This window comes from Amblyomma maculatum, unplaced genomic scaffold, assembly GCF_055883805.1.
Source record: "Amblyomma maculatum isolate TAMU_Amacu unplaced genomic scaffold, ASM5588380v1 scaffold_48, whole genome shotgun sequence".
Lineage (NCBI taxonomy): Eukaryota > Metazoa > Arthropoda > Arachnida > Ixodida > Ixodidae > Amblyomma > Amblyomma maculatum.
The window spans coordinates 72681-99561 of NW_028146773.1; the positions used below are offsets into that span (position 1 = coordinate 72681).

The 26881-nt window shown below is 44.8% G+C and overlaps 1 protein-coding gene across 1 annotated transcript in view; it reads left to right on the forward strand.

Moving 5' to 3' along the window:
* Positions 1–4610: 4610 nt before the first annotated feature.
* Positions 4611–26881, forward strand: part of LOC146170776 (uncharacterized) — a 90608-nt gene continuing 68337 nt past the window's right edge. The window contains exon 1 of the mRNA XM_084586785.1: positions 4611–4757. Coding sequence (XP_084442911.1) covers positions 4629–4757 — 129 coding nt within the window. The 5' untranslated portion in view covers positions 4611–4628. The remainder of the gene's footprint in view (positions 4758–26881) is intronic.

Below are 26881 nucleotides of genomic sequence, written 5' to 3' on the forward strand. Positions count from 1 at the left end.
TGGCGATGAACTTATAGATACTCACATTTTAATCTGCTGCTTAAAGGTCGAAGAACATTGAAGAAATATTTGAATGTATTTTACAAAGAACACATTCCTTTTCGCCTAGCATTGCTTTTGGGCGTAAAAGAATCGCGAATTTCTTTTGCTTCTACAATTCTGAAGAAAACCAATATTTGATGTGAAATAAACGTGTCATAATGCCTTGGCGCCTAACATGAATTACCATCTAACCACAGCAGCCTATGAGCCATTAAACGTGATATAACTGAAAGAAAACGCTTATATTTGACCGGAGCGTAAAAGCCATTATACTACATCAAACGTCTGCATTGACAGAGTTCTTTCAGGAGACAGTCAGGTAAAATGGACGAATTCTGTTGGTAGCCAGAGTTGGCAACATTGTGAATCATGGGACGACCATTAATTTGTAGGAACGCTTACAGATGGCCCATCCCTGGCCGCGCGACCCTCCAGAATTTATTGCTGATGACAGTTGACAGCTCACTTTGTTGCAGGTATAGACACATCAAGGAGCCTGGCATGTATGTTTTAAACCTAAAGTCAAGCCGTCTATTTCTAATATATATTTTGAGCAACATGATTATGCTGGAAATCAGCGAAATAATGCTTTCTCTCAGGAGTTTAAAATATAAACACTAGAGCCTGCGAGAATAAGCAGCTACGTTGCATTTATTGCTGTGGCGTCTAGGCCATAATCCAAGCTATGGTTCTCTTAAACCTGCTGTAGGTTTTTGCAATTTAGTTTGATGTATTAAAATGGCTTTCAACTACCATAATTAAGATTGATAGCAAAAATAAATTATCATTAGAATTCTTATATGGAGTATTTTGTATAGAAAATCGCTTAGGTCACGGCACGAGCAACTGCCGGATCATGCATCCACTGCTTTGAAGTGGTTTCAGGACACCTGCTTCATGAAAAGAACTGCTGTAATGATATCGGATGTTGTTCCTTTTGAAGTGTTGTGGACAAATTGTGCGAATGAATTGAAGTCGGGCAGTTTTGATTTTATTCTCATAAAACGCTTTATGGGTAGATATTTAGGCTTTGATTAAGAGTTCTGTGACTAAGATTTCAGCTAACTTGCAAGAACACCAATTTGCAAAGAAACTGCCTCTTAGAGTGCTGTAGCTTCGATTTGTAGCAATAATCTGGCGCGGCGAGTTGGAGCTTTTTATATTTTTGTTAAATTAGGAATAACAGTAAGAAACATTCGTTTGAAATGTGTATATAGAATTTCATAGGTCCTCCGCTGCCTTGTGAACGGCTACTTATAGACGACTGCTCAATGGCACTGGGCGTTAGATCCTTCGTAAAATGAAGTGATAATGCTGAGCAAAACGTTATGGTATGTGTAGAAGATTTGAAATGAGGTGAGCGTTTGGAACGGCGTTTATATTTCAAATATTTAATGCAAGAATACAGTTAGCTCTACACATATTACGACAATGCGTGAATTTTTATTCATGCAGTAATGTAATAAAACATGTTCGAAATCCCGCCAAGAGATAGACTCCTATTACGACGTCTGCCAGCTAGATAACGAGTATTTGGGCAAGAGCGTATTTCAAATAATGACAAACCAGTTTTACAGAAGAAATAAAGTCGAACAAGCTATTTTGTTTGTTTGGTTAGTTTAGGTTATAGGATATAACATCCAACGAGGCTAAGTTAGGAGGCATAACGTAAATGATGACACCGCAAATATTTACCTTTTGCGGGCGGTTAATATATGTCCTGCCATCGCACAGCACGCAGGCGCCGTGATTTTTGTATCCATCAAAAAGCGACCTCCACTGCTATGGTTTGATCCCGTATCCTTGTTTTCAGCTGTCGAAAACTTTCATCCCTCAGGCACAGTGGCGGGTCTTTATGCGACTTGTAGATACTTTTATGCCTTACCTATTGTTGTCTTTACATAAAAATTATTCATCAGAGCCTGAAGAGTGTAATTGGCCCTTGAACTGTCATATAAACTTGACAATTATAGAGGCAACTTCAGTGGTGTTGAATATTTTGTTGTCATTATTTTGTGATTTTTAGCGTTTAATGTACCAAATTGCGTTAAGGTATAATGCATGTCATGTGAAAAGTTTCGGATAATTTGAGTGACATTGGGTTCTTTAACATGTGTTAACATCGCGAAATGCACAGGTGCCTTGCATTTTGCCCCTCGATAAACGCGTTTACCTATTTTGCGGCCGGGATTCGATCTCGCGTCATTCGGTCCATCAGGCGAACGCCATATTTAATAAGCTATCGATCGCAAATAAATCGCAGATCGCAAATATATCGCTAATTATAGTCAGTGTGCATTCACACTGCTACCCTCATATTTATTAACCTTGATCAGATTTTCTATTATCTGCACAAGCACAATCACTATCATAAAGTCGTAAATTCCCTTGAGCACCTACGCAATGGAAGAGAGGAAGGTGCAGAAGAACAGGCGCGCCCCATTCCCCTTATGGTGGTCGAGTTTTCGAGTGCCACGCATACAGTAGTCCACCGCCTCGCAACTAACATTTCTTTAACACCGTCTTTGGGACACAAAGTATTTCACAACTATCCCTAAGAAGAAATGTGCAGTCACTTCCGAAGTCCAGCGACCGCTGCTCGTATAGTATTGGGCTGTGAAGACTGTTCTGAGATTCGAGTCAGGGCTCTCGCTGAGATCCCCACTGCCATCGGTCGAGCCTGCTACGTCGACTGTGTCCTTCGCATGGCTCTCGAAAACCCGGCCCTACCTACGTTCTGGCCAAAGTACGGAGAGTTTTACTTCGGCCCCAGAGCCAAGCCTTACTCCAGCTGTCAAACACAAACGAACCAGCACACGCCTCGGTCGCCGTGACTGGCGGGGCCAGATGCCCGCACAGATGCCAGAAGCAAAAGTGGAGAGTGACTGAGGACTTTCAATAAGTCATGACCTTCAGGTAGGCTACATGGCTTGAAAGAAAAGATCATGATTTCGGCTCCAACTCCCTAGTCATATCAAAGTGCGTGCCTGAGACTGCCCCTTTTTTCTATCAGTAATTTTTTCTTCCATCAAAACTCCTACTGAACAGGCTTCCATAATAATCATCATCAGCCTGACTATACCCACTGCAGGGCGAAGGCCTCTCCCATATTTCTCCAATTAACCCGGGTCTGTGCTAGCTGCATTCACTAGGCCCCTGCGAACTTCTTAACCTCATCCGCCCATCTAACTTTCTGTCGCCCCCTGCTACGCTTTCCTTCCTATGGAATCCAGTTAGTTACCCTGAGCGACCACCGGTTATCCTCAGTTCGCACTACATGTCCTTGCCCATGCCCATTTCTTCTTATTAATACTTACTAAAATGTCACTAACTTGCGTTATTTCTTTGACTCACTATGCATGCTTCCTCTCTTAATGTTATCCCTACCATTTTTTGTTTCATAACCCTCTGAGTTGTCCTCAACTTAAGTAGAACTCTCTTGGTTAGCCTCCACGTTTCAGCCCCATAGGTGAGCACAGGTATGCAATTGTTTTACACTTTCCTCTTTAGCGATACCGGTGAGCTGCTAGTCATAATCTGCGAGTGCTTGCCAAATTCGCTCCATCCCATTCTTATTCTTCTTGTATTTCCCTTTCATGGTCCGGATCTGCGGTTACTACCTGTCCTAAGTAGACATATTCGCCTACTACTTCCAGTGCTTCGCTACCTAACGTAAACTGCTGTTCCTTCCCGAGGCTGTTGAACATTACCTTAGTCTTCTGCATATTGATTTTTAAGCCTACCTGTCTACGTTTTCTGTCTGGGTCATCAATCATTATTTGCAGTTCATCCCCCGAGTTACTTAGCAAGGCAATGTAATCAGCAAATCGCAGATTACTGATGTATTCTCCATCTACCCTTATCACTAACTGCTCCCATTCCAAGTCTCTAAATATTTCCTCTTAGCAATCTATGAATAGTACTGGGGAGATCGTGTCTCCTTGCCTAACACCTTTCTTTGTGGGAATTTTGTTACTTTTTTTAAGCAGAACTATGGTTGCTGTGCAGCCACTATATATATCTTCCAGCACTTTCATGTATGGCTCGTCTACCCCCCTGATTTCGCAATGCCTGCATCACCACCGAGGTTTCTACTGAGTCAAATGCTTTTTCGTAATCAATAAATCAATGACCAGGCTTTGGCCAGCTATATTACCTGCCTCCAAGACCCTCCATAACTGCAATCATAATTTCTCGCTGACAGAGAATATGATGTCATATTTTCCGCACAGCATAATCTTTGACTGCATTGCGTTACCAAAGCTTGATTTAAGGCAACAAATACACGCAGTAATTGCCAAAGCGAAAAGCAAAATATTCAAGGAAATATTTGAATCCTATTCAAAATGCAATCTGTCCCGATTTTGCACTCTTTCTGTGCCCCCAGTTAGGTTCATGTATCTTTCTATATATGCATGTAGAGTGCGACCTTTAAATCCGCTAGCATTTTTGTAAGGTCAGAAGGCGCACTTTATCTGTATGGTGAGCCAGCATGCAGCTGTGTTTTATAAAGCTGCATGTAGAATGAAAGGTCACTTCTATGCATATAAACGGTGGATGAAAGTAGATGATGAAACTCATTGAAAATGATGTTCATTCGGTCGCTCATGGTTTGTAGTTTTGTTCTCTTCAGTGACCTTGCGGCTGCGAAGGATGAGTCTGCTAATATTTTCTCAGACCCGTCTGAAATTCAAAGGTACCAAGATCCCACTAAGGTATGAGACACAACTTCCGTATGTTTCAGTCAAATATTTTAGTTGCGTAAAATTATTGCAGAAATGGGCAAACTGTATAAGCATTGGGTAACTTCAATTTGTCTGTGAGGGTGGATGGGCTTTAAGTGTGCATTAGTAAAGCTTACAACCAAATATAAAACAATTGTGGCCAAAAATTAGCATACGGGTGTAATAACCCTAATGCGCCTAATATGAGGGACAAAAATAAGTGCTGTTTTAAGTTTCTTTAGATGTATCCAACCTTACAGGCACAAGAAAGGTTATGTATAGTTGCGCAAAAAACGGGACACAAAAAGGCACATAAACGACATGTACGGAGCGCAACTTCCAACTGGTTTTAATTTTGAAAAAGTCGATAGATTTATACCGGCACTGAGCAAACACAAGAAAAATAAAAATAAAAATAAAAATAGACGCACTGCCCACGTAGCATCCCTCCGCCAAGTGTTCCGCCAGATAGCAAACGTATAAAACCTGATATCCTTCGATATACAGTAATCAAATACAAGACAAGCCACGACACGGATAAAAGGGAAGATGAATCATGAAGTGAACAATGAACATATAACAAAATTAAAACCAGTTGGAAGTTGCGCTCCGTACATGTCGTTTATGTGCCTTTTTGTGTCCCGTTTTTTGCGCAAGTATACATAACCTTTCAAAGATGAACCAACTCACCCAAACAAGAGTATTACTAGGCACAAGAAGTGCGCTCATGTAACTGTAGAAGAGCCTAGAGCTGTGTACCGACTCGGGCAAACCCAAAAGCCCGCACACGGTCGTCTCGGGCGGCTCGGGCCGGGGGATACACCGCGATCACGAACGCATGAAACTTTTGCGAAAGCTCCAATACGGACATAGTGCGATAAGCGTCTAGAATGCACAGCCTTTTTCCCGTGTTTTCAACACGCGATAGCTTCCGAGTTCTTTCCCGGCGTCGACCCGCTCTTCCTTCCCATCTCCGCGCCGCGAGCTGATATTTCGTAGCCGTCAGTGAGCGAGCAAAGGGGCTGCTTGTGGACCGTTTAGTTCCGAGTTTCGTAACTCCGCTTAGGTAACATATCCGCGCTGATGTTTAGGTATCCGTTTCAAGACTCGCGCCATTCAGTTGCTTATCAAACGTCTTTGTTTTGGCTTACATTTATCTCGAAATTACCTAGTTTAAAGCGGGACACAGTTAAAAGCACCTGCGGCGCAAGAGTTTCTCCTTGTTTCTTTTGTTGCGAAGAGTTCACGTGAAAGGCTCACGGTGAGCCAGGGGAGCTCACCAAGTAATTGACCACAATTCCAGCCCCATGTTCAAGCTCTGAGCTAGCACACTTTTGGAGAAGAAAACAAGCTGCTTAAAGAAAACATGCTTTCCTATCAAAGAATGTGTTAGTTAATCCAGCCACAAGTTGTAGCACCAAACGAAACTTCAGCGCTACCATCGGGTTCATTATCAAGGAGCGCCGCAAATGCCAATTCAATGCATAATATATTGTTTTTGCATAATACGTTAATACTAAGTAAGTGCTGAGCCTCTACATATTCTGCAAAGTTTTCATTTCAAGCGTGAGAACTGAAAACGTATCCGGAAATTAATATTTTTATATAGCTTACCACAGAAACTGTAGCCTGACGGGCCGGGCTGGGTCTGGGCCTTAAATATTAGCGCCGGGCTGTGCCGGGCCGGGCTCAGTTCCTTTCGGAGTCGGGCCGGGTTGGGCTAGGCCTCGTAGCATCGGGTCTGGACCGGTCCGGGGCTCAAAACTTCTAGAAGAACTAACTGCAACTTTTCCTAAGCACTTAAGCGGTATGCTACATTGTTGGAAACAGAACGATATCACACTGATATTTACGGAATCAAGTCCACAAAACGTAGATATGCAAAAACAATGTTGCGCTGCTTTTTTTTTTCTTTATTGACAGCGGGCATGGTTATGAAAGCAGAAGTCAGATCAAGTGATTTCTGCAAATGAAAGTTTTTATAAAAGATTCAGTGAAGCTGTATATTGTGGCCTGGGTAAAATTTTGGTTTGAGAGGGACGGAACGCCTTTTTGCGCATCCTAGAGCTGTGTGTGTGTGCAAAAGTGTTTTATCGTTTTCAATATTCTCCAGTTAGCCGGGCGAAAAGGTATTAATCAGAACATGCAGTAATAAAGAAATAATTTTATACAGAACAGCACCTACTTACTTCAGTAAGTTTTATTAAGCTGCCTAAGGCAATGTCCACTCCTTTCTTTTCTGAAGATACTGTAGATTTTTAAAAACATTTTGTTAGAATAATGAAACAAATTGGCGCTAAAAGTGCTTTTGAGCTTCCTGTAAGCGCCACAGACGAAAGTGGATAGTATAAGGACTTCAAAAAGTACCAACCAATCAGCTTATATCTGTTACGTATAAAATATATACTAAGGTAATCGCTGATAGAATCAGGAAAACATTTAACCTGAATCAAGCAAAATATCAAGCAGTATTAAGAAACAGTATTCTAATATAAAATGTATCCATATCTACAACAAGGTGATTGAAGAAGGCTCTGAATATAAATATCCCTTGTAGATAACATTCGTTGAATACGAAAAAGCGTTTGACTCTGTAGAAACCTCGGCGGTCATGCAGGCATTGCAAAATATGGGTTTAAACGAGCCTTATGTGAAATTACTGAGATGTATACATACGGAGAGAGAGAGAGAGAGAGGGGCTGCACCGCAACCACAGTTCCGCATAATGAAAGTAAAACAAAATCCAGTACAGAAAAGCGTTAGGCAAGGAGACACAATCTCCACAGTACAATTCAAATCTTGTTAAGAGGAATTACTCAGAGACTGAGAATGGGAGCAGTTAGAGATAAGGGTGGATGAATAATGCCTCCGTAATCTGCGATTCGCAAATGCCAGTGACTTGCTGACTCAATGCATCAACTGCGAATAATGAATAATGACCTAGACAGTAAAAGCAGAAGTAGGCTTGAAAGTCAATATGCAGAAGACTAGGATAGTGTTCAACAGCCTAGGGAAGAAACCGCAGTTTACGTTAGGCAGCGAAGCACTGGAAGTAGTAGGCGAATATGTCTGCTTAGGACAGGTAGTAGCCGCAGATTAGGACCATGGAAGGCAAACAACAAGGAGAATAAGAATAGGGTGGAGCGCATTTGACAAGTACTCGAAGGTTATGGCAAGCAGATTAGAGGTATCGGTCATGAGGAATGTATACAATCGCTGCGTCATATCTCTACTGGCCACAGAAAACTAGAAGGCCTTTCAGGTATGATCTGGATCAAATTCCATTAGAATATGCTGTGGAAGTGAGGAATCGATTTCAAAAATTAGATCTAGAAGACAGAGAGCCCGAAGAGAACTGGACTGATGTTCGTGATATAATACAAGAAGTTGCTACAAAGGTAGTTCCAAAGCAAAAGAAATACAAGAAAGCAAACTGGTTGTCTGAAGAGGCTTTGCAAATAGCTGAGGAAAGGAGGATGGCAAGAGTTATGGGGGAAAGAGAAAGATACAGTGTTCTCAATGCGGATTTGCAGAAAATAGCAAGGAGAGATAAGAATGCCTTCCTGAACATGCAGTGCCAAGCAGTTGAGGACAACATCAAATTAAGGAACACAAGAGCTCTGTATAAGACAATCAACGATATCAAAGGAAGCTTCCGTGCTAAGCTGGGCGTGATAAAGGACAAGCGAAGCAAGGGCCTCACTGAAGCCTCAGAGATACAGAAGAGGTGGCAGGAATACACAGAATAACTGTACAAGAAGGACCCGAATGTGCAAACCCAACATAAGACGGTTGTGATTACTGATCTCGATGCGGGCATCCTGAAGAGTGAAGTTGAATGGGCCTTAGCCAGCCTTGCTAAGAACAAAGCTAGCGGAATTGATGGCATTCCAGCTGAGTTGCTTCAAAACCTCAACCATGACGCTGTTAACATTCTGCATACATTATGTCAGAAGATTTGGACAACCCTGCAGTGGCCACAGGATAGGAGGAGGTCAGTTTACATCCCCATTCCAATCAAAGACAGTGCCAAAGATTGTTCCAACTACCGCACGATCGCGTTTATTTCGCATGCTAGCAAGGTGATGTTAAAAATCCTCCAAGGTAGGCTGCAGCAGTATGTGGATCGGGTGCTTCCGGACGTGCAAGCTGGGTTTCGGAAGGGCAGAGGAACTAGAGACCAAATTGCCAACCTTCGCTGGATCATGGAAAAAGCAAGAGTTTCAGAAACCCATCTACTTCTGCTTTATTGATTATGCGAAAGTGTTTGACTGCGTAGATCACAGCAGATTGTGGCAAGCTCTCCAAGACATAGGAGTTCCAATTCACCTCATCTGTCTCCTCAGGAACCTGTATGAAGGACAAGAGGCCACAGTCAGAACTGGGCATGGTCTTACTAATTGGTTTCCGATTGAGAAAGGATTGAGACAAGGCTGCATACTGTCGCCCTGCCTATTTAACCTACATGCAGAGTGCATCATGAGGAAGGCCGGTCTGGACGAGTCTTCAGCTGGAGTGAAGATTGCTGGAAAACGTATCAACAACCTTAGATATCCGGATGATACCACTTTAATGGCAGAAAGTGAAGTGGAACACAAGAGACTTCTGATGCGCGTTTAAGAGCAGAGTGAGAAGTTTGGGCTAAACTGAACACTAAAAAGTCAAAGATCATGGCGTCTTGCCCTATCAAGTCCTGGAGCATCAAAGGACAAGAAGTGGAAGCTGTGACAGATTTTCTCTTCTTGGGCTTTAAGATTACCTCGGAAGGAGACTGCAGCCATGAAATTAGGAGACGCTTGCTTCTGGGAAAGAGAGCAATGATTAGCCTTGACCGTCTAGTAAAGAGCAGAGACATTAGTCTACCAACCGAGATCCGTATAACTCGTGCTATGGTCTTTCCAGTTGTGATGTATGGATGCGAGAGTTGGACTGTGCAAAAGGCTGACCGCCGAAGAATTGACACGTTTGAATTGTGGTTCTGGCGAAGACTCTTGAGAGTTCCTTGGACTGCCAGTAGATCAACTCAGTCGATATTGTCGACCATAAAGCCTGACTGCACATTGGAGGGTCAAATTCTAAAGTTAAAGCTCAGCTACTTTGGTCATCTGATGAGAAGAGAGGAGTCGCTGGAGAAAGATTTGATGTTGGGAAAGGTTGAGGTTTTGTCCGCTTGTGTGAACGTGTGCCTGTCTGCGTTACGCTTAAGTAGGGAGGAATGCCAGGGGGTGGTCGGAGCGAAAAAGACGTTGAAGTGAATAGACTTCGCATTCGCAGGACGTACCTAAAACTCGGACCGTGGAATTACACCTGTAGCGGCTCTGTTAAGCTCGCTGCAATTGCCAACACCGTGACAATATATTCAAATCGATGAATTCGAAACAACTGCACAGTAGCATTAATCTGGTGTGATATTAATCGCCCATAAGATGAAACAGCTCAGTACAAAGCGTCGCACAAAACAAATATTAGACTATCAGGCGGTAGCCGCCTGTGTATGTAGTGTTGTATGCACCAGTATAGAAATATATACTCTTCGAAACAATAACTTACTCATAAAACCAATCATATGGACCAGAGGTCGTTAAGTTTGTTCTGCGGCTTTGCTATTGATTTTCATTTGTTATCGTTTCAAAAGTGAAACTGATACCAGACTAATTTTCCCAGTTGTGGTAAAACTTGCTGTCTAATCTAGTTAGACCTGGTGGGGGAAGAAAGTAGTATCTGGTAGGATAAAAAGATCTCCAGCGTGTGGCAGACACCACCCTTACTCACCCAAGGCAAATCGTTTCTCGTCTCACCAAGCTATGCTTTATAACTATTGAGTGATGTAAAAATATTCGAATTCAACATTCTTTGATAGCACGTTTTTCGAAAGGTGGTAGGCGGAATACTGTGTACTACTATGTTTTCATTTTCAGCGTGGAAGCAAGCGCTATAAAAGTCAATGCTCAGCAAGCTCTTTTTTTGAAGTACACTTTTGACCACAAGAAAAAATAAATTCACCAGAGACGACTGATAATCTATAAGATTGGAGAAAGCCGCTGGTGAAATTTCGTCTAAAGTTTTCTACATGCAGTCAAGATATTGTAACGAAGCGCTCGTACTTTGACATTCAATGACGGCACGAAGGGACCAGCTGTTGAAGATTGACCGCATTAGTTAATTAATTGGTAAAGATGAGGCCAAACATTAAAGAAATGGATTCGAGTGATACAAATCAAATAGGAAACTTAGGTTAAACAATATATTACTTAGAGATACGCGACATCTTCTCAGCACAAATCCCGAGCAGCCGCTCGGATGGTCGCCGTACTCTTTCATTTAGCGCAAAAACGCCTGTGCGAAATGCTTGCCCGGGATTCTGAACGCACTGTTCGTTACCAAGCGGAAATGCGCTTATCGGAGCCAATGGGTAGACTTTCTTTAGAACTTAGGAACCAATAGGACGTCGCTGCCCACGAGGTTGCTTCCTCGCGAGCGCCGCGTGAAATTCAGGAGGACGCGACGCATTTCCGCTTGGCACTTAAATATACAAAACGTTAATCAATACACAAGGATAGCTAAGACACAATCGGTACAGAACAAAAGTCTCCGTTCCGGCTCTCAGCCGTCGACAGCCGATGCGAGGGCATTGGGTCCTTACGTGGTGCGCTGTCCAGAGAAAACGATCCAGAGCCATATATTACGCCCCCTCTCCCCCCCCCCCCGTGTCTGCCTCTCAACCGACTCCGTTTGGTTCGTTTGTAGGGATTAATTAACGTCCCAAAGCAACTCAGGCTATGAGAGACGCCATAGTGGAGGACTCAGGAAATTTCGAACACCTGGGGTCTTTTCAACGTGCACTGACATCGCACAGCACATGGGCGCCTTGCTTTTTGTAAATAATACCCTCTCAAGAAACACCAAAGGAGGCCGCACAGCGACCCCTTGTGTGAGCAAGGCCATCCGTAGAATGGCGTACACCTTAAGCCCAGCAGACGCAAGAAAGCACAGTCACGCCGAACGGGTAAAGAAAACAGACCGCTCCTCGGCTGTGGGTCAGAAAAATCGGCGCGCAAAATCGATGTAGCTCTTTATGCGACACCTCCCCCTTACAAAAAAGTGTACCACTCGATCTCAATCACGCCCATACCATTTAAACGCTAGGAAACGCAATGAATAACTCAGTATAAAGTTTCAAAAATGAAATTTGGTTGGCTGGACAGGACCGCGAAACATTACCAAAATGAATACAATATTCGCGCAATGCCCAAAAAAGCGAGAAAATACAACTTAATCCAGCAATACAGATTACAGGCAGAAATATAGAGAAGAGCAGTCAGAAGCATACAAAGATCGGCATCTCATTCAAAATGTTAAATAGCACACTCGAAATGCTCACAGGTACATATTCACAGAAAACAAAACATTGGGGGTAGGGAGAGAAGTCACGGGTCATTTGGTCACACTTTCGTCCCCACTGTAGTGCATCACGGTCTCGCTGTCTTAGTCGGTTCCCACTTTTTTAGGCTCGGTGTTGCGCACACCATCATGCACACCATCATCACTTCGATCAATGTTTGCTGACTCGTCGTCAGCGTCCTTATCAAAGCAAGCCAAGTGTGGCAGTGCTTCAGACGCTCAGTGTTGACGGCATTCTGGTTTAGGCCGATGCGATCGACAACCTCCTAGTTCTCTGATACTTCCCGGAGTAGACGGATCGAAAAACGGCCCGCGGAACCTGTGGAGAAGTCTGGTGGTGTTTCCTTTCGATCAAGAAGGCGTTTACAGGTAAAAAAGTACTCGCGGGCAGAAAACAGCATCACCTCACTTGGTGTCTTATCCTTTTTTGTTCTGCTGCTGCTGCTGCTAGCACTCGGGTTGAGGCCTATCGCGCTCCTGACGAAGTAGCTGTATAATTTTGTGAGCAATCACCTCGCTCTCATCAGCTTCAAACTCGCTTGGTCTCCCAAGTGAGGCCTCTGGCGTCTGACAATCAAGGCAAGAGAGCACATATTTTGTGACATTTTGGAACATCTTGGGCCAAAAGTAGCTCCTGCGTACTTTCTTTCATGTATCCCTAGCTCCGAGGTAGCCCGCTGTTATATCATCATAGCAAGTTTTCAATGCCATGGGTCGCATACATTATGGAACTACCACTGCACTGTAGTCCTCTTCGAACCCCTTTTTCCACCTGTGCAATACATCGTTAATCCCCCGAAAGCATCGTACCGCTCTTTTTAATTTTCTGACAACGGGTGCCTCAGGGTTATCAAGGGGCTGCATAACATTCTTCATCCAAGGGTCTACCATCTGCTTTCTACGTGCTACATCCCCGTGCTACATCCCCGTGACCCATCCCAGGCAGCGATGCACAATTTTCTTCCCTAACTGGTGGGGGCTCACGTGGCCTGCGGAAAGGCGGGTTGACATTTCTTTCCTTGTTCTTTGGACCACGAAGCTTTTCGGTCTCGGCCATTTTTTTTTTGTCGCCAGTTAGCTTTGTCGGGGTGGTCGAGTTATTTTTAAAGATCGCAACTGCCAGGGGCTGTTTCACGTGCGGCGCGCACAACGGTCGCCCGTACTGACCACCTAGGCCCAGCCCTCCCCGTTTCCCGAATTAAAAGCCTGATCGCCGCGCGTAATTCGCTGCTCGCTATCCTCGTTTCTCCATCGCTGGCAACAGTTTCGAGCTAAGTGAGCCTCTTGACGCTAATGCCTGCAACGTGGTATTCCGTCGTAGTCTCGTGCCATTCTCGGTGGCAATGGCGCCCGGGTACGAGATAATTCAATTTTTAGTGTCTTTAAACACTTCGTTACGTCTCCTAGGATGCGGCAATCACCTTAAATTACTCTTCACCTGAGATCGTTTGTTTCTGACTATAGTGGGCTGTAGCAGTGTGGGTGGAAAGTGGTTGGGGCTGCTCAGATCCTAGCACAGTCGAGAGATGAGGCTCGTTGGTAGCGCTCCAAGCTGTTTGCACGATGTTGGAATTGCAAGCACAGGGTCCCACTGTCAGGTAGCTAGTGTTTGCTGGGGCGGCCGGCAGCACCCGGGAAGGTATACCTATCAACGCGGCCTGACTGAGGCGTTGCCGTGTCTGCAAGAAGTCGGCTCAGATAGTTGGGTTGGAAAGTATTATTTCTCTATAGTTGCCGGTTGCAGGCCCCGCAGAAAATGATGTAGTCGGTCTTCTTATGACATCCTGGGGTCGACCCGGGAACACCGCTGCATCACGTCGTAAAAGTACTGCTCAGGAGACTCGGAGGGCAGCTGCACACGATTCTGCGGCCTAAGGTGTCTGATTTCTGCAGTGCGGTGACTTCAGAAACAATTATTGAGCTTTGCTGCCCAATCGATCCCAAATTGGTGAACTGATAAGCAGCCGTGTGGTGTACCACTTCTCCGCGTCGCCGTCAAGAGCCAGATACAGGAATTTACCCTTGGTCCCAAGCGTGTAAAGATGAGACGTCTACGTAGTAGGTTAGCCATTTCGTCACGGACGCTTTCGGGGTTCCCTTGAATACAAGACGGGGAATGGTCAGACTCGGTTGGGAGCGCGTCATTGCAGCGAAGTCAGCTGCCGTCTGGTACGAGTCACTTATGAGATGGGGGCGCATCTCTAGTAGAGCGGTGTCATCGACACCACGCAACCTCCACCACTTGTAACGAAGCGCTCGTAACTTTAACTTCCGTATCGCCACGGCGGCTCTGCCGCATTCAAGAAAGGGACCAGCAGGTGTAGATTGACGGCATTAGTTAGCCTAATTTATTAAAGCTGAGGTCAAATATATATAAATCGAATCAGGTGATACAAATTAAATAGGAAACTTAGGTTAAACAACAGATCAGTCAGACATACGCGACATCTTCTGAGCAGGGGCCCCAAGCAGCACCTCGGATGGCCACTATCCTCTTTCACTTGGCGCCAAAACGCCTGTGCAAACCGTTTGCCCAGGTTTCTGGACGCACTTTTGGTTTCCAAGCGGAAATGCGCTTATCGGAGCCAATGGAAAGACTTTCTTTAGAAGTGAGGAACAAATAGAGCGCCGGTGCCAACGAGGCTGTTTCCTCCCGAGCACCGCGTGAATTTCAGGAAGCCAGAACGCATTTCCCGCTTGGAACACAAATCCACAAGCCGTAAACCAAAACACAAGGAAAGCGAAGTCGCAATCGGTGCAGAACACAACGCTCCGTCCGCGCTCTCAGCCGTCCACACCGATGCGAGGGCATCGGGTCCGTACGCGGTGCGCTTTTCAGAGAATATGATCTGGAGCAATATATTTCAACGGCCTCATACCCCCAGGGGTCTTCATGTCAACCGAATTCGTTTGATGGCTGGGACGCGAGCCTCCATGAGCTCGCCTCCTCCGCAGCCAATTAACCGCTTTTCGAACGGCGTGGATTGCCTCAAGAGAAGTCAAAGTATGCCGTACCGCCCCCCGTTATGTCAGCAAGGCTACCATGGCGCGCACCCTTAGCTCAAAAACACGGAGAAAGCACAGCCTCGCCGCGCGGGCAAACAAAGAGGCCACTCCTCGGCTGTGAGTCACGAAATTCGGCGCGCGAAATCGACGTAGCTGGCAATGCGACAATATTGTAGCCGATATTTTACTAATATGCATTTGCTTAATGAACAGACATTATCGTGCTCCTCGCGGCGACTGGCAGAGGTAGTTATCGAACGTTTGACTTGAGCGCATATATTTAAATGTAGACATATCTGCCATTGGAGTTATTGATAATGTTTGTGTAACTTGAGAACTAGATCTATGTAAATATCCGTACCACTCTTCTAAAAAGCAATGTTAATGCAGAATTTGAGAAGCACCCACTAGGGTACATATACCGGCGGTTCGAATTCCAGTCGTCACCTATAGAGTCCCAGGTAGTACGGAGATGCATTCTATATGACACCAGAAATTCTGTAACATTTCCTGAAACGCTGCGCAATAATCAGCTATATCACAATGTTGTCACCAGTTTATGAAAAAGTACGAGCAGAAGCATACAGAGGATGGTCAATTTTTGTTTATATAGATGAATACGCCAGGTAATTCTCCAAGAATATCAACTCCCACTACGGACGGATTTTGCCACGAGATTATGCCTTGAACTCATACTGCGCTTATATTTATATTTTAGATATTCGAGCCATTCCTCTTCCAAAAAGTTACCTACGACGCTTTTAAAAATAGAACTAGGACGGCACTGTAATTAATGCGAAATTATTACTTCGCTATGTTTACAGATTTCTGTCTGCAGACCGCGTCCGCAGAACGTGTCCCCAAAACCGTGTCCGCAGCAGTTGTAATTGAGAAGTGGCAGAGGTTAATGAGTGGTGTCAATCAATAGGGGGTAACGTAATGTTGTGTCCGCAAAATAATTTAGGCCAGTAAGTTAATTACGTAAATATTTTGAAGCAGAAATGCTAAAGTAAATGCGAAAACGGACTCATTAGCCAATGGCTCGGCCTATGGCCTGATGCCACATATGAATCTATCAAAACCAAAATAGTTAATTAGGTCGGTCAATTAGTGTTTTGTCAATATGTATGAACTACTAAATAGGAAATAAATAAGTCAATTAGGTTGACGTCAGGGATGTAATGTCACTCAGCTTGAAGTCGAGCCAAAAAAAGGGCATAGGAAGGGATTGGCGCAGAATTTGAAAGTTCCAAAAACTAAATTAATTATTTAAGTCGGTCATTTAGGGCGTTAACTTTCTTATATATATGGATGATGTGGTGTTCCAGGTGGTCCGTTCATCCGGGGACACGTTGCAGGAAACGGACGGGAGAACTTTTGGAGCGCTACGGGCACTTTATTGAACGGGCCAAAAACACATTTTTCTTTCGCGAACATGGTTCGCGGCTTCCTGCCCCCAGTCGCAAGTCAGCAGTCAGTCTCCCCGTCTTTCCCTTTTCGCGCCCAAACACACATCTTAAGTACAGATTTTCAACATCCTGGGGACCAACCTCGTGGCCAATCGGAGGAAAAGGGCTACTTCGAGCCAATCAGAATGACAAAGCCACGTTTTAAATAGCCAATGCAACATCGGCACCTCCGAGATTGGTCGCTTGCGAGCACCGCGTGCCTCCCACCAATCGTTCGCTCTTTCCCCCTGAGGAGACGGCGCACAGATACTTTCTGAAAATCAGGGGTGAGACAAAACAGATTAGCAAAGACACATGATCGCCCCTTTCACTTTCACCAGCAATGCATACACGTGGCAAGGGCACACAGGGCAGCAAGAAATACGAGGGTACTGTCCCGACCCCGCTGGCCATAAGCAGAGGGTGAAAAAGAAGAGAATTTATTGCTACCACGCTCATCAACACGAGCGCCGTGCTGCGGCGATGTTTCTGTGAACTTTAGAACCAAGAGCACCGGATGTGCCTTAGTATTCTCCCGCGTCTGGGCCGGTTCGGCGAAAGCGACGCGGGGATATTTATGTTCACGCGAGAGTCGACGGCGCGGTACGCGCCTTTCCGCTCGAATACTACAAAGACATCGCATTAGAAACGGCCCCCCCGGCTCGCGCGAGCGCAGCCAGAAACACGAGACCGCTTGTGTGTGAACGTCGCGCTTCCCGAGCGACGTCCGTTTTCGTGGTTTGTTTTGCCAGCTTACGGTTGCGTCGGTGCCGTCCCATCGGTAATGCGCTGAGAAGGGAAGCCATAAACCTTCGCCCGTTATTGGTTAAACGACGACGCGGAGATGGTTCGCTCTCCGCAGTCGCCGCGTCGCCGGCACGCCTGAATTGTATGGATCTATCTTTGAAACTGAAACAACGTGTGCTACCCGTAAGACGACCCTGGGTTTCCCACGCGGTTGCAACAGCAACCAGCACACTCCTCCGGTCGCACAGGCCAAAGGTCACTGCAGCGTGCACATTTTCAGGCCCCTTAAGGGGTACGAGCGGCAGATGCGGTGTAGGTTGTTTTCCCCGAAAGTCAAAATTTCCGCGTCTGGTGCCGTGATGCCTATTCTGTCTCGCGGTCCCACCACCACCTCACAAGCTCTCAGCCGCGAACTCCCGGTCAAATAACGTTTCCTCGCGTATTTCAAGTTCAACTGGCGCCCGGACGCGTCCTCATAAAAAAAACCCTAACAACAAAGCTAACCATTAGAAAGAAAAGACAAACAGAAGAAGTGAGCCGGCTGTTTTGGAGTGCTCCCCTCCTCCACAACGGCCCGGCAACTTACCATAAGGTGACGTCAAAGATGTGTCGTCCCACAACAGGAAACTGAGCTGAAACAGAGCATATGAAAGACTGGGGCGAAACGAAACAGTTACGAGAAAAACATTCAGACAAGCATCCATGCTTTCGCATTACTCCAATGCAGATTCTGCAGTGGTCATTTTTAAAAGAAAAAAGAAAACAAATTGCAGGCATTTTTGTGTAGCGGCATAGCAAAGGATGAGCCGTATATGGAAGTCGAAAGGCCTTCTCCACTATTGAGTTTATTAGCGGTGGAGTGATACGACAGGTGGAGTTACAGTTACAGCTGGGATGTTGAGCAGGCCCATTTTTGACAGACCTGCGCCACAAGTCTATCACCTTCTTTTTCCGGTCTACGTTTGTTCTAATCACTGAAAGTGGCCGCATTCGTGGCCGAGTGGGTAGGGCGGGAGGTGGTCGGTTCGAAACCCGCCGCCGGACACCCACCGGTAAAATGGATACAAGCGTCCCCCGGCCCGGCGCCCGTCTCTCTCAAGGGTGTGCGTTTGAAAGAGGCTCTGCTAACCCTGCTGGGCTCTTTCGAGGGCTTAAAGTTTCGAACAAACTAACGGCCTGCAAAGGACGGGTTGAGAGAAAAAACAGAAAAAAGGGCCACATGTGTGCTTTTTCCGCACAAGGCGCACTTATTGCTGTCCAATGGCGAAACAGATCACTGCCACTGCAACAGTACATTCACCCAACAAACCGCCATGAACATGTTGCTTCTTATAGGAAATTCGCGTGATCTGTAATAATTTATTGTTTGTTTTTAGCATTGTTCGCTTTGAGCGGCATTGTATTCGCTGTGTGGATACGACCCGATGTCCACGGAATATTTTGGCCGCTGCTCCTGCGGATACAGTACATCTGAATAGTCCCCAATGTCACATATAGTGAGACAACCGGGAAATAAGAACAGTCTTGGAGCTCTCCAGCGGCACTCTGCCAATATTTACGTTGCCCAAGGATGTTCACCACCAACCCTTGAAAGCGGGTCCGAATGTCATTTGTGCCAGCTCCCTTCGCCAGCATATCCCAGCTACATTAATAGTGGACGGCTAGCATGACGCTAAGATTGGTTCATACTACTTGAGCACGACAAACTAGGTTAATTGGAGCGCGCTTACATTCGGAGAACGCCGGCGCAAAGACAGGGACAGCAGAGAATAACTGACAAACACAGCGATATATTTGTCATTTATTCCCTTAAAGCGGTAAAGAAGAAATTGGGCATAGGCAAAAACCAGATGTATGCGATAAGGGATAAGGCGGGCAACGTCATCACTAATATGGACAAGATAGTCAAAGTAGCCGAGGAGTTCATACAGATCTCTACAGTAGCCAAAGTAGTCAGGACCGTAATGAGATTGGCAGTAGGGAAAAACAGTCCGACGTTCCACCAGTGACGAAGGACGAGGTCAAGAAAGCACTAGAAACTATGAAAAGGGGGAAATCAGCCGGAGAGGATCAGATAACTACAGATTTGCTGAAGGACGGGGGGGATATCGTGCTAGAAAAACTGGCCACCCTGTATACGCAGTGCCTGGTGTCATCGACGGTACCGGAACCATGGAAGAACGCAAACATTATCCTCATTCACAAGAAAGGGGACTCTAAGGACCTTAAAAATTACAGACCAATCAGCTTACTGTCTGTTACGTATAAGGTATTTACTAAGGTAATCACTAATAGAATCAGGACAACCTTAGACTGCAATCAAGCAAAGGATCAAGCAGGGTTTCGGAAACGGTACTCTACTATCGATCATATCCATACCATCAATCAGGTGATAGAAAAATGCTCGGAATATAACCAGCCCTTATACATAGCAATCATTAATTACGAAAAAGCATTTGACTCAGTTGAAACCTCGGCGGTGATGCAGGCATTGCGAAATCAGGGGGTAGACAAGCCGTACGTGAAAGTGCTGGAAGATATATATAGTGGCTTTACAGCAACCATAGTTCAGCATAAAGAAAGTAACAAAATTCCCATTAAGAAAGGTGTTAGACAGGGAGACGCAATCTCCCCAGTACTATTCACAGCTTGTTTAGAGGAAGTATTCAGAGACTTGGAATGGGAGCAGTTAGGGATGAGGGTAGATGGAGAATACCTGAGTAATCTGCGATTTGCTGATGAGATTGCCTTGCTAAGCAACTCGGGGGATGAACTGCAAAAACTGATTGATGACCTAGACAGAAAAAGTAGAAAGATAGGCTTGAAAATCAATATGCAGAAGACTAAGGTAATGTTCAACAGCCTCGGGAAGGAACAGCAGTTTACATTAGGTAGCGAAATACTGGAAGTAGTAGGCGAATATGTCTACTTAGGACAGATAGTAACCGTAGATCCGGACCATGAAAAGGATATAACAAGAAGAATAAGATTGGGATGGAGCGCATTTGGCAAGCACTCGCAGATTATGACTAGCAGCTTACCGGTATCGCTCAAGAGGAAAGTATACAACAGTTGCATCTTGCCTGTACTCACCTATGGGGCAGAAACGGGGAGACTAACCAAAAGAGTTCTACTTAAGTTGAGGACAACCCAGAGGGCTATGGAACGAAAAATGGTAGGGGTAACATTAAGAGATAGAAAGCGTGCAGAGTGGGTCAGAGAAATAACTCAAGTTACCGACATTCTAGTGAAAATTAAGAAGAAGAAATGGACATGGGCAGGACATGTAGTGCGAAGAGAGGATAACCGATGGTCGCTGAGGGTAACAAACTGGATTCCAAGGGAAGGAAAGTGTAGCAGGGGGCGGCAGAAAGTTAGGTGGGCGGATGAGATTAAGAAGTTCGCAGGGGTCAAGTGGATGCAGCGAGCACAGAACCGGGTTAAGTGGAGAAATATGGGAGAGGCCTTCGCCCTGCAGTGGGTATAATCAGGCTGATGATGATGATGATTCCCTTTTGTCAGTGTTTTTCGCGCTGTTTTTTTTCTAAGATGATCACAGCTGTAGAATCAGTGAGCCTTTACAATAAATATGCGGACGAGACGAAGCTATAACATATATTAATGTTATATTTCGGCCATATTTGTGAATTTATTCGAATATTTTGTTATAGGAGGTCCTCTTGACAGCTTCGCTTTGGGACCTCCTTCTGTACCGAATATACAAAACTAATTTGTGTAATACATTTTTGACATTAGAAAACTTGAAACCTGAAACTAAGCTAGAGGGCTCCACTAGTCACCGCCAAGAATTTTAAATAAATGGCTTACAGGAAAGGAAAGCAGCAGCATCTGTCACACTTCTTTTTCGGTGGACACTACAGGTGGTGTTGAAAGCGGAAAAGGAGGAGCTGTAGTGGATGGCTGAGGACGTTAATTTGACCACTTGAGTATCTTTAAAGTGCATTGCACTGACATCACATGGCACACACACCCTCCATCGAAATTCAGCCGCCAACGGCCGGGTTCCAAACCGGGTACACTGGCTTAATTGCCGGTCATCTGAACCACCGCTCCTTATATCTTGTGCTTTCCCGTCGTCATTACTGGGCGTAGTAACCTAAGAGAGCAATTCAAATTTGATACCCATTCACCAGACATTATTTTGAGGCAGCACTCACAACAAACGACAGTTTCTAAAAATTATTTGATGGTAACTGGTCGACATTGTGTGGTTATCAGCCTTCGTGGACGGGATTCAGGTGGAAATTAGGAGCTGAAAATATAGTAATTAAGCTAAAATTAAAAACAAAATAGCGCACCCCTGCTTTTATGTGCCGATTCTTCGGCCAGATACCGCGGAATTTGGCAGCGTCATCTTTATCATAAATGTGTTTACTTAGGCAGGAAGTAACTGCAGATCCGGGCCATGAAAGATAAATAACAAGGAGAAACGATTAGAATGGAGGCCATTTTGCAGGATGGAGCACATTTTTCGAACACTCCCACATTATGACTAGCAGCTTAACGATATCAATCAAGAGTAATCAATCAAGAGTAAAGTATACAACAGTTGCATCTTACCTGTACCCGCCTATGATGTCGAAACGTGGAGGCTAACACAAAGGGTTCTGCTTAAGTTGAGGACAACGCAGAGGGCCATGGAACGAAAATTGGTGGAGGTAGCATTATTTGACAGGAAACATGTTGAGTCGGTAGGAGAAATAAGTCATGTTACTGATATTCTACTGGAAATCAAGAAGAAATGGGCATGGTCAACAAATATAGTGCGAAAAGAGGATAGCCGATAGTCGCTTAGGTTAACAGACTGTGTTCCGATGGAAGGAAAGCGTAGCAATGGACGGCAGAATGCTAGGTGGGCGGATGAAGTTAAGAGGTGGATGCAGCTAGCACAGAACTGGGTTGATTGGGGAAATATGGGAGAGGCCTTCGCACTACAGGGGGTGTAATCAGGCTGATGATTATGATGATGATTATCAAAGATGAACTTGCTACATTTACCAGCGCTGAGTTACCTGTTACGCATTACAATCAGTCGCTAGCCCAGCTGATCCGATATTGCTTTGTCCCCCACCCGTTCCTAAAAGTCTGACTTGTTCAGCATCGGTTAGATGTCATATCCTCCCTGTGCACTAATACTGTGAGATGCGTGGGCATGTTGCCCGTGTTTGTTGCCGCCAGTAAAATGAGCAACGGCGTTGTACTCCCTTAAAGCGCACTTGTTTGTGGCAACTAGATGATTCTATCATGCCTTACGCAGGCTTTCCAAATTTCTTCCCTGTCTTCGGTATCTTATGATATTTCCGGTCCCTCGTGTCCTGCTCGACGCCTCTCGCCTTCGACGTTACGCCACACGCCACCGCTTCGTCCTGCGTCACACCCCTTCACTCCTAGTACGGAAAACTAAACGAAGCAGTTTTGGGAGGGAAACCCGCTTCGAGTACGAACTGTGAGACGCCTCTCGGGCTACAGTTGAATATGCTAATAGTAATGATCCAATAACAGCACGTTGAAGCCCTCATCGACACGGTAGCTCTTTATTCTGTCATTCATTTCGTACACTTTTGTCGACAACGCGCATTTACTACTTCGTATATTCATTGGGCACTTCGTGGAGTCATTGGAACCCTTATCGAACCAACTACGTAATGCACATCAAGCGTCCTAATGAATAGCCAACGGCATCGTTTCGATTTATTTTCTTCACTACATGCGTGCATCTCATCATAACTGAAACTTCGTGTGTTATGCAGCTGCCCTCATGACGTCGTCTAGAGCATCAGTCATATCTCTCAATCCGACACAGTACTTACTCCCTTCTGAGTGTTCACCACTAAGTTGATTTCGTTCTGCCCCGTAAACATAGAAGTTGATCTATATGGCCTTGTCCTATGCTGTCAATTACGATACGTTATCTAAGCCCACTCTACTTTGGCCATCGATAGCCTAATTATTTTCTAACCGCTTTTACCACGGTTTGGCTATGTTTGCTGCATTGGACACAACTAGCCAGCCACTGTTACTACCGGGAGTTGGCACAAAACCCAACCAGTTTCAATGTTTTCCTCTGCGCTCAGTGCCGAAATCAGTAAAAAGTGTCCATTCGCCTGTAAAATCATCAGTCCTCTTATATAGCATCAGTAAGGAAGGAATATAACCCCATTGCACTCGAATTTTGTTAATTTCACTTGCCCCCAGCATCATAACTATCTTCACAGCATCCTTGGATTCTTATTCTGAGTTTTTGTAGCACCTCACTTGCTTTGGCATACAATTTTAAAGATTTCCCATAACTCCCCTGCTTGTCATTTAAACCACCCTAAGACTTATGACCGCATCAAGAGCCGCTACTTCTAGCCTGGGATTTCTTCCAGTGTTACCAAATACATTTCACCCTGTCCGTCTCTCCAGCTTTGTAAGCATTCAACAGGTCTTTTTCTGGCCTCCTACATCATATATCCTGCGTATCTGAGACCTCTTTGATACTGCAGTCATTGATTTGTTTGACTGTCAGTCTCGCATGCCAGCTGGCCACAATTTGATTGCAGCCGCCATTGACCATGTGACGCGGTACGTTAAAACGACCCTTTTCGCTCCGACACCTCTCATGAAGTCACCGACATTTCCTGCTGGCGAAAGTTTTGCTGCATAGAGCTTCCCGTCTCTTCCTTGGTGTCATTATGAAGATAATTCTATACCTCAATTTCTTGAGAGAATTGTTCGCGCTTCCAACGTCTTTCATAAGACATCCTCAACCTATCATTATAACATTAACGGACTCATCGAGTGGTTTCACGGCACAAGGTAATACATGGCATCCATAATATAGCCTCTGAACACTGAAACTAGGACAACATGTTGCTATTTGTGGTCTACACCTGCAGTTGCACCGTTCAGAGTACCACACGCCATAGCCGTTCCTTTCTATCTTGCAGGCAGGTAACCATCCACAGTATTGATGTTATCTTGTTTTTTGCTCCAGCCTCTCTAGCTACATCTCTAGCGAGAAGGTGTTTTACTCGTTTGACCTACTCTCGCACACATCGATGTTACAATGCTGAAATACTTGAGTAAAAATGCAAAGCTCAGTATGACAAAAAACATCGCATCATCTCCTTTTCCCCGGTGACGAAGTTCCCTTCAAGACACGAGTCTACACTCTTGGCCTGCGCGAGATGTACTTCACCGCTGCATTAAACCTTAAACAGTACATCAATAAATGTCTTCGTTTGGTCGCCAGCTTTTGTCTGTTGTAATTCAGACATTGCTTTAAGTCGTTCTCAAAAAGACACTTTATACACCAAGAAATGATTCAGAATTCACATTAATAATTTGAAATAGTACCAAGTGTTCCGAAAACGCTTTTCAAAATGTAACAAAAAGATGCACTAATGTTAACACAAAGGAGTTAACGTTCGCAAGTAAAATAGATAATGTTCGAAATAGGCAAAAACTAACAGGAAGCGTTTTCCTGGGCACTGTGTCATGCTTTGCCTGGATGTCACTCGGTGGCCCTCGCTGAAAGTGACTCCGCCCTCTCGTATATCCATAGCTCCTCGAGAAGCTCGTTCATCTCTTGATCCATATAAACACGAGCTGATTACCGACGTGACGCGGCCCCGGTTTATAGGGCGGGCTGAGTTTGTTCTTGACATTGTGCAAAGGAAGGTGGAAACATATACGTAGCACTGTCAACAAAATCACCCTCTCTCGCCTCCACGGGGAGAGAAGGGTTGTTGGCGGCTAACCTGAAAAGAGCTTCTGGAGATTTCCGGTTGCCCTGCATGGTCCCGGCCGCTTCAGAATGATGTGGAGAGGATGATGATTTTTGCTTGCTAAGCTACGTGCTCCGCACGATTGATAGTTTTTTTTTCTTCACAGACTCGATATTTGCTGTTCCGAGGGCACAGTGCTTACGCTTAGCATACTTAATATAAATATGCGTAAATTGTGTGACAGCGTAATATGTCGACCTTGAAATAATAATGATAAGGCATACTTAGTATATCGTAAGCAATACGGTCTCATAAATAGCGCATTTACGCTAAATAAAAGAGCCACGTTTCTTCTTTTTATGAGGCTATGATGCACCAAAGCGACTTGGGCTGCGGGAAACGCCGCGTGGAGAGTCCGTAAATTTCGACAATCTGGAGTAAATCAACGTGAACTGTATATGGCAGTACTGATTTTCGACTATATCGAATTGTCGCCGACGCTCCAGGGATCAAACACGCTTCGGCTGATTCATGAGTCAAGCGTCCTACCCACTGAGCCGCAGTGGCGGGAAGAAGGAGCACTACGAACGCGTTCTCAATAAGTTGGCTTAGAGGAGCGGTTAGTCTGCGGGGATGGTGCATTGGAGGATGGTTGTTCGAATCTTTAAATCTAGTCTTTACATCTCAAAAGCTTAGCATGTAATCAGACGACAGTCTATCGCCCTAAAATGGACAGCCAAAAGGATCGTAAAATGTGAACATCTTCGTTTTGAATGGCTGTTTACACCTGTTTCCAGTTTAGATCAGAACAATCAACAGAGTATATTTGCCTGATATACTAACCAAAACCACAGCGGAAGCACTGGAAGTGACGACAGAAAGTTGCAAATCACAGATGTGCTAACATTGTTGTGCAACACAGAAGGAAGCTCATACTAACTCTGGGCGGGGACGAGGAACGCATTAATAAGTACAGCATTCACCCGACTGGATGGGAAGGTAAGCGTATGCGCGTTCAGGTACGGATTACTGTTGAAAGAGCACCCACGCGATATGAATAAAAGTGACCACGTGTTATTAATGTGCTTCTGACTCAAATATTTTTAATATCAAGGAGCATCCAAGCTGCGAAATGCTCGTTGGCTCAGGAAGACAAGCATGATGTTATTAAAATTCTGCTTGCCCCATTTCGACTATCATTTATTCGTCACGAATTTACGATTATAAACAACCATTTATTCCCTCTTAAGCTGCTACAGGTTGGTATTTGATGCACGTTTAGGTGCACTTCACCGCGATGTCTAAGGTTTCGCACGAGCGTTTACCAAGAGAAGCAAAAGCTAGCCCCATTCCGCAGCGTCTTTACGGCTGTGAGGTAGTTATTAAGCCTACTTTCATTAATCTCTTTGTTGTCCCTAAAGCCATGGTCGCTTCCTTCTCATAAAGTCAAGAATTTTAGCCCGTTAATTTTGCTGAGCACTTTCAGTGAGCTTGTGGTCATGCCTAATCCACACTTAATAATACAAAAATGTTCGCCTCAGTTTTGAGACTATGTGCCTTTAACGTGACCACATGCTTACCACAGCATCATGTAGTTACAAAATTGCACAAATAATAAAAATGCCAAAATAGCAGGAGCAAAATAATTCAAAAATAACAAATAACTAATGAATAAAGAAGAAAGTCAGAACGCTACATTTACATTGAAATATTAGCTAAACGCGGGTCCTCGTTCTGGTGTCCCGTGTAGTGCTGGACACTCAAGTCCGGCAGAAGAAGA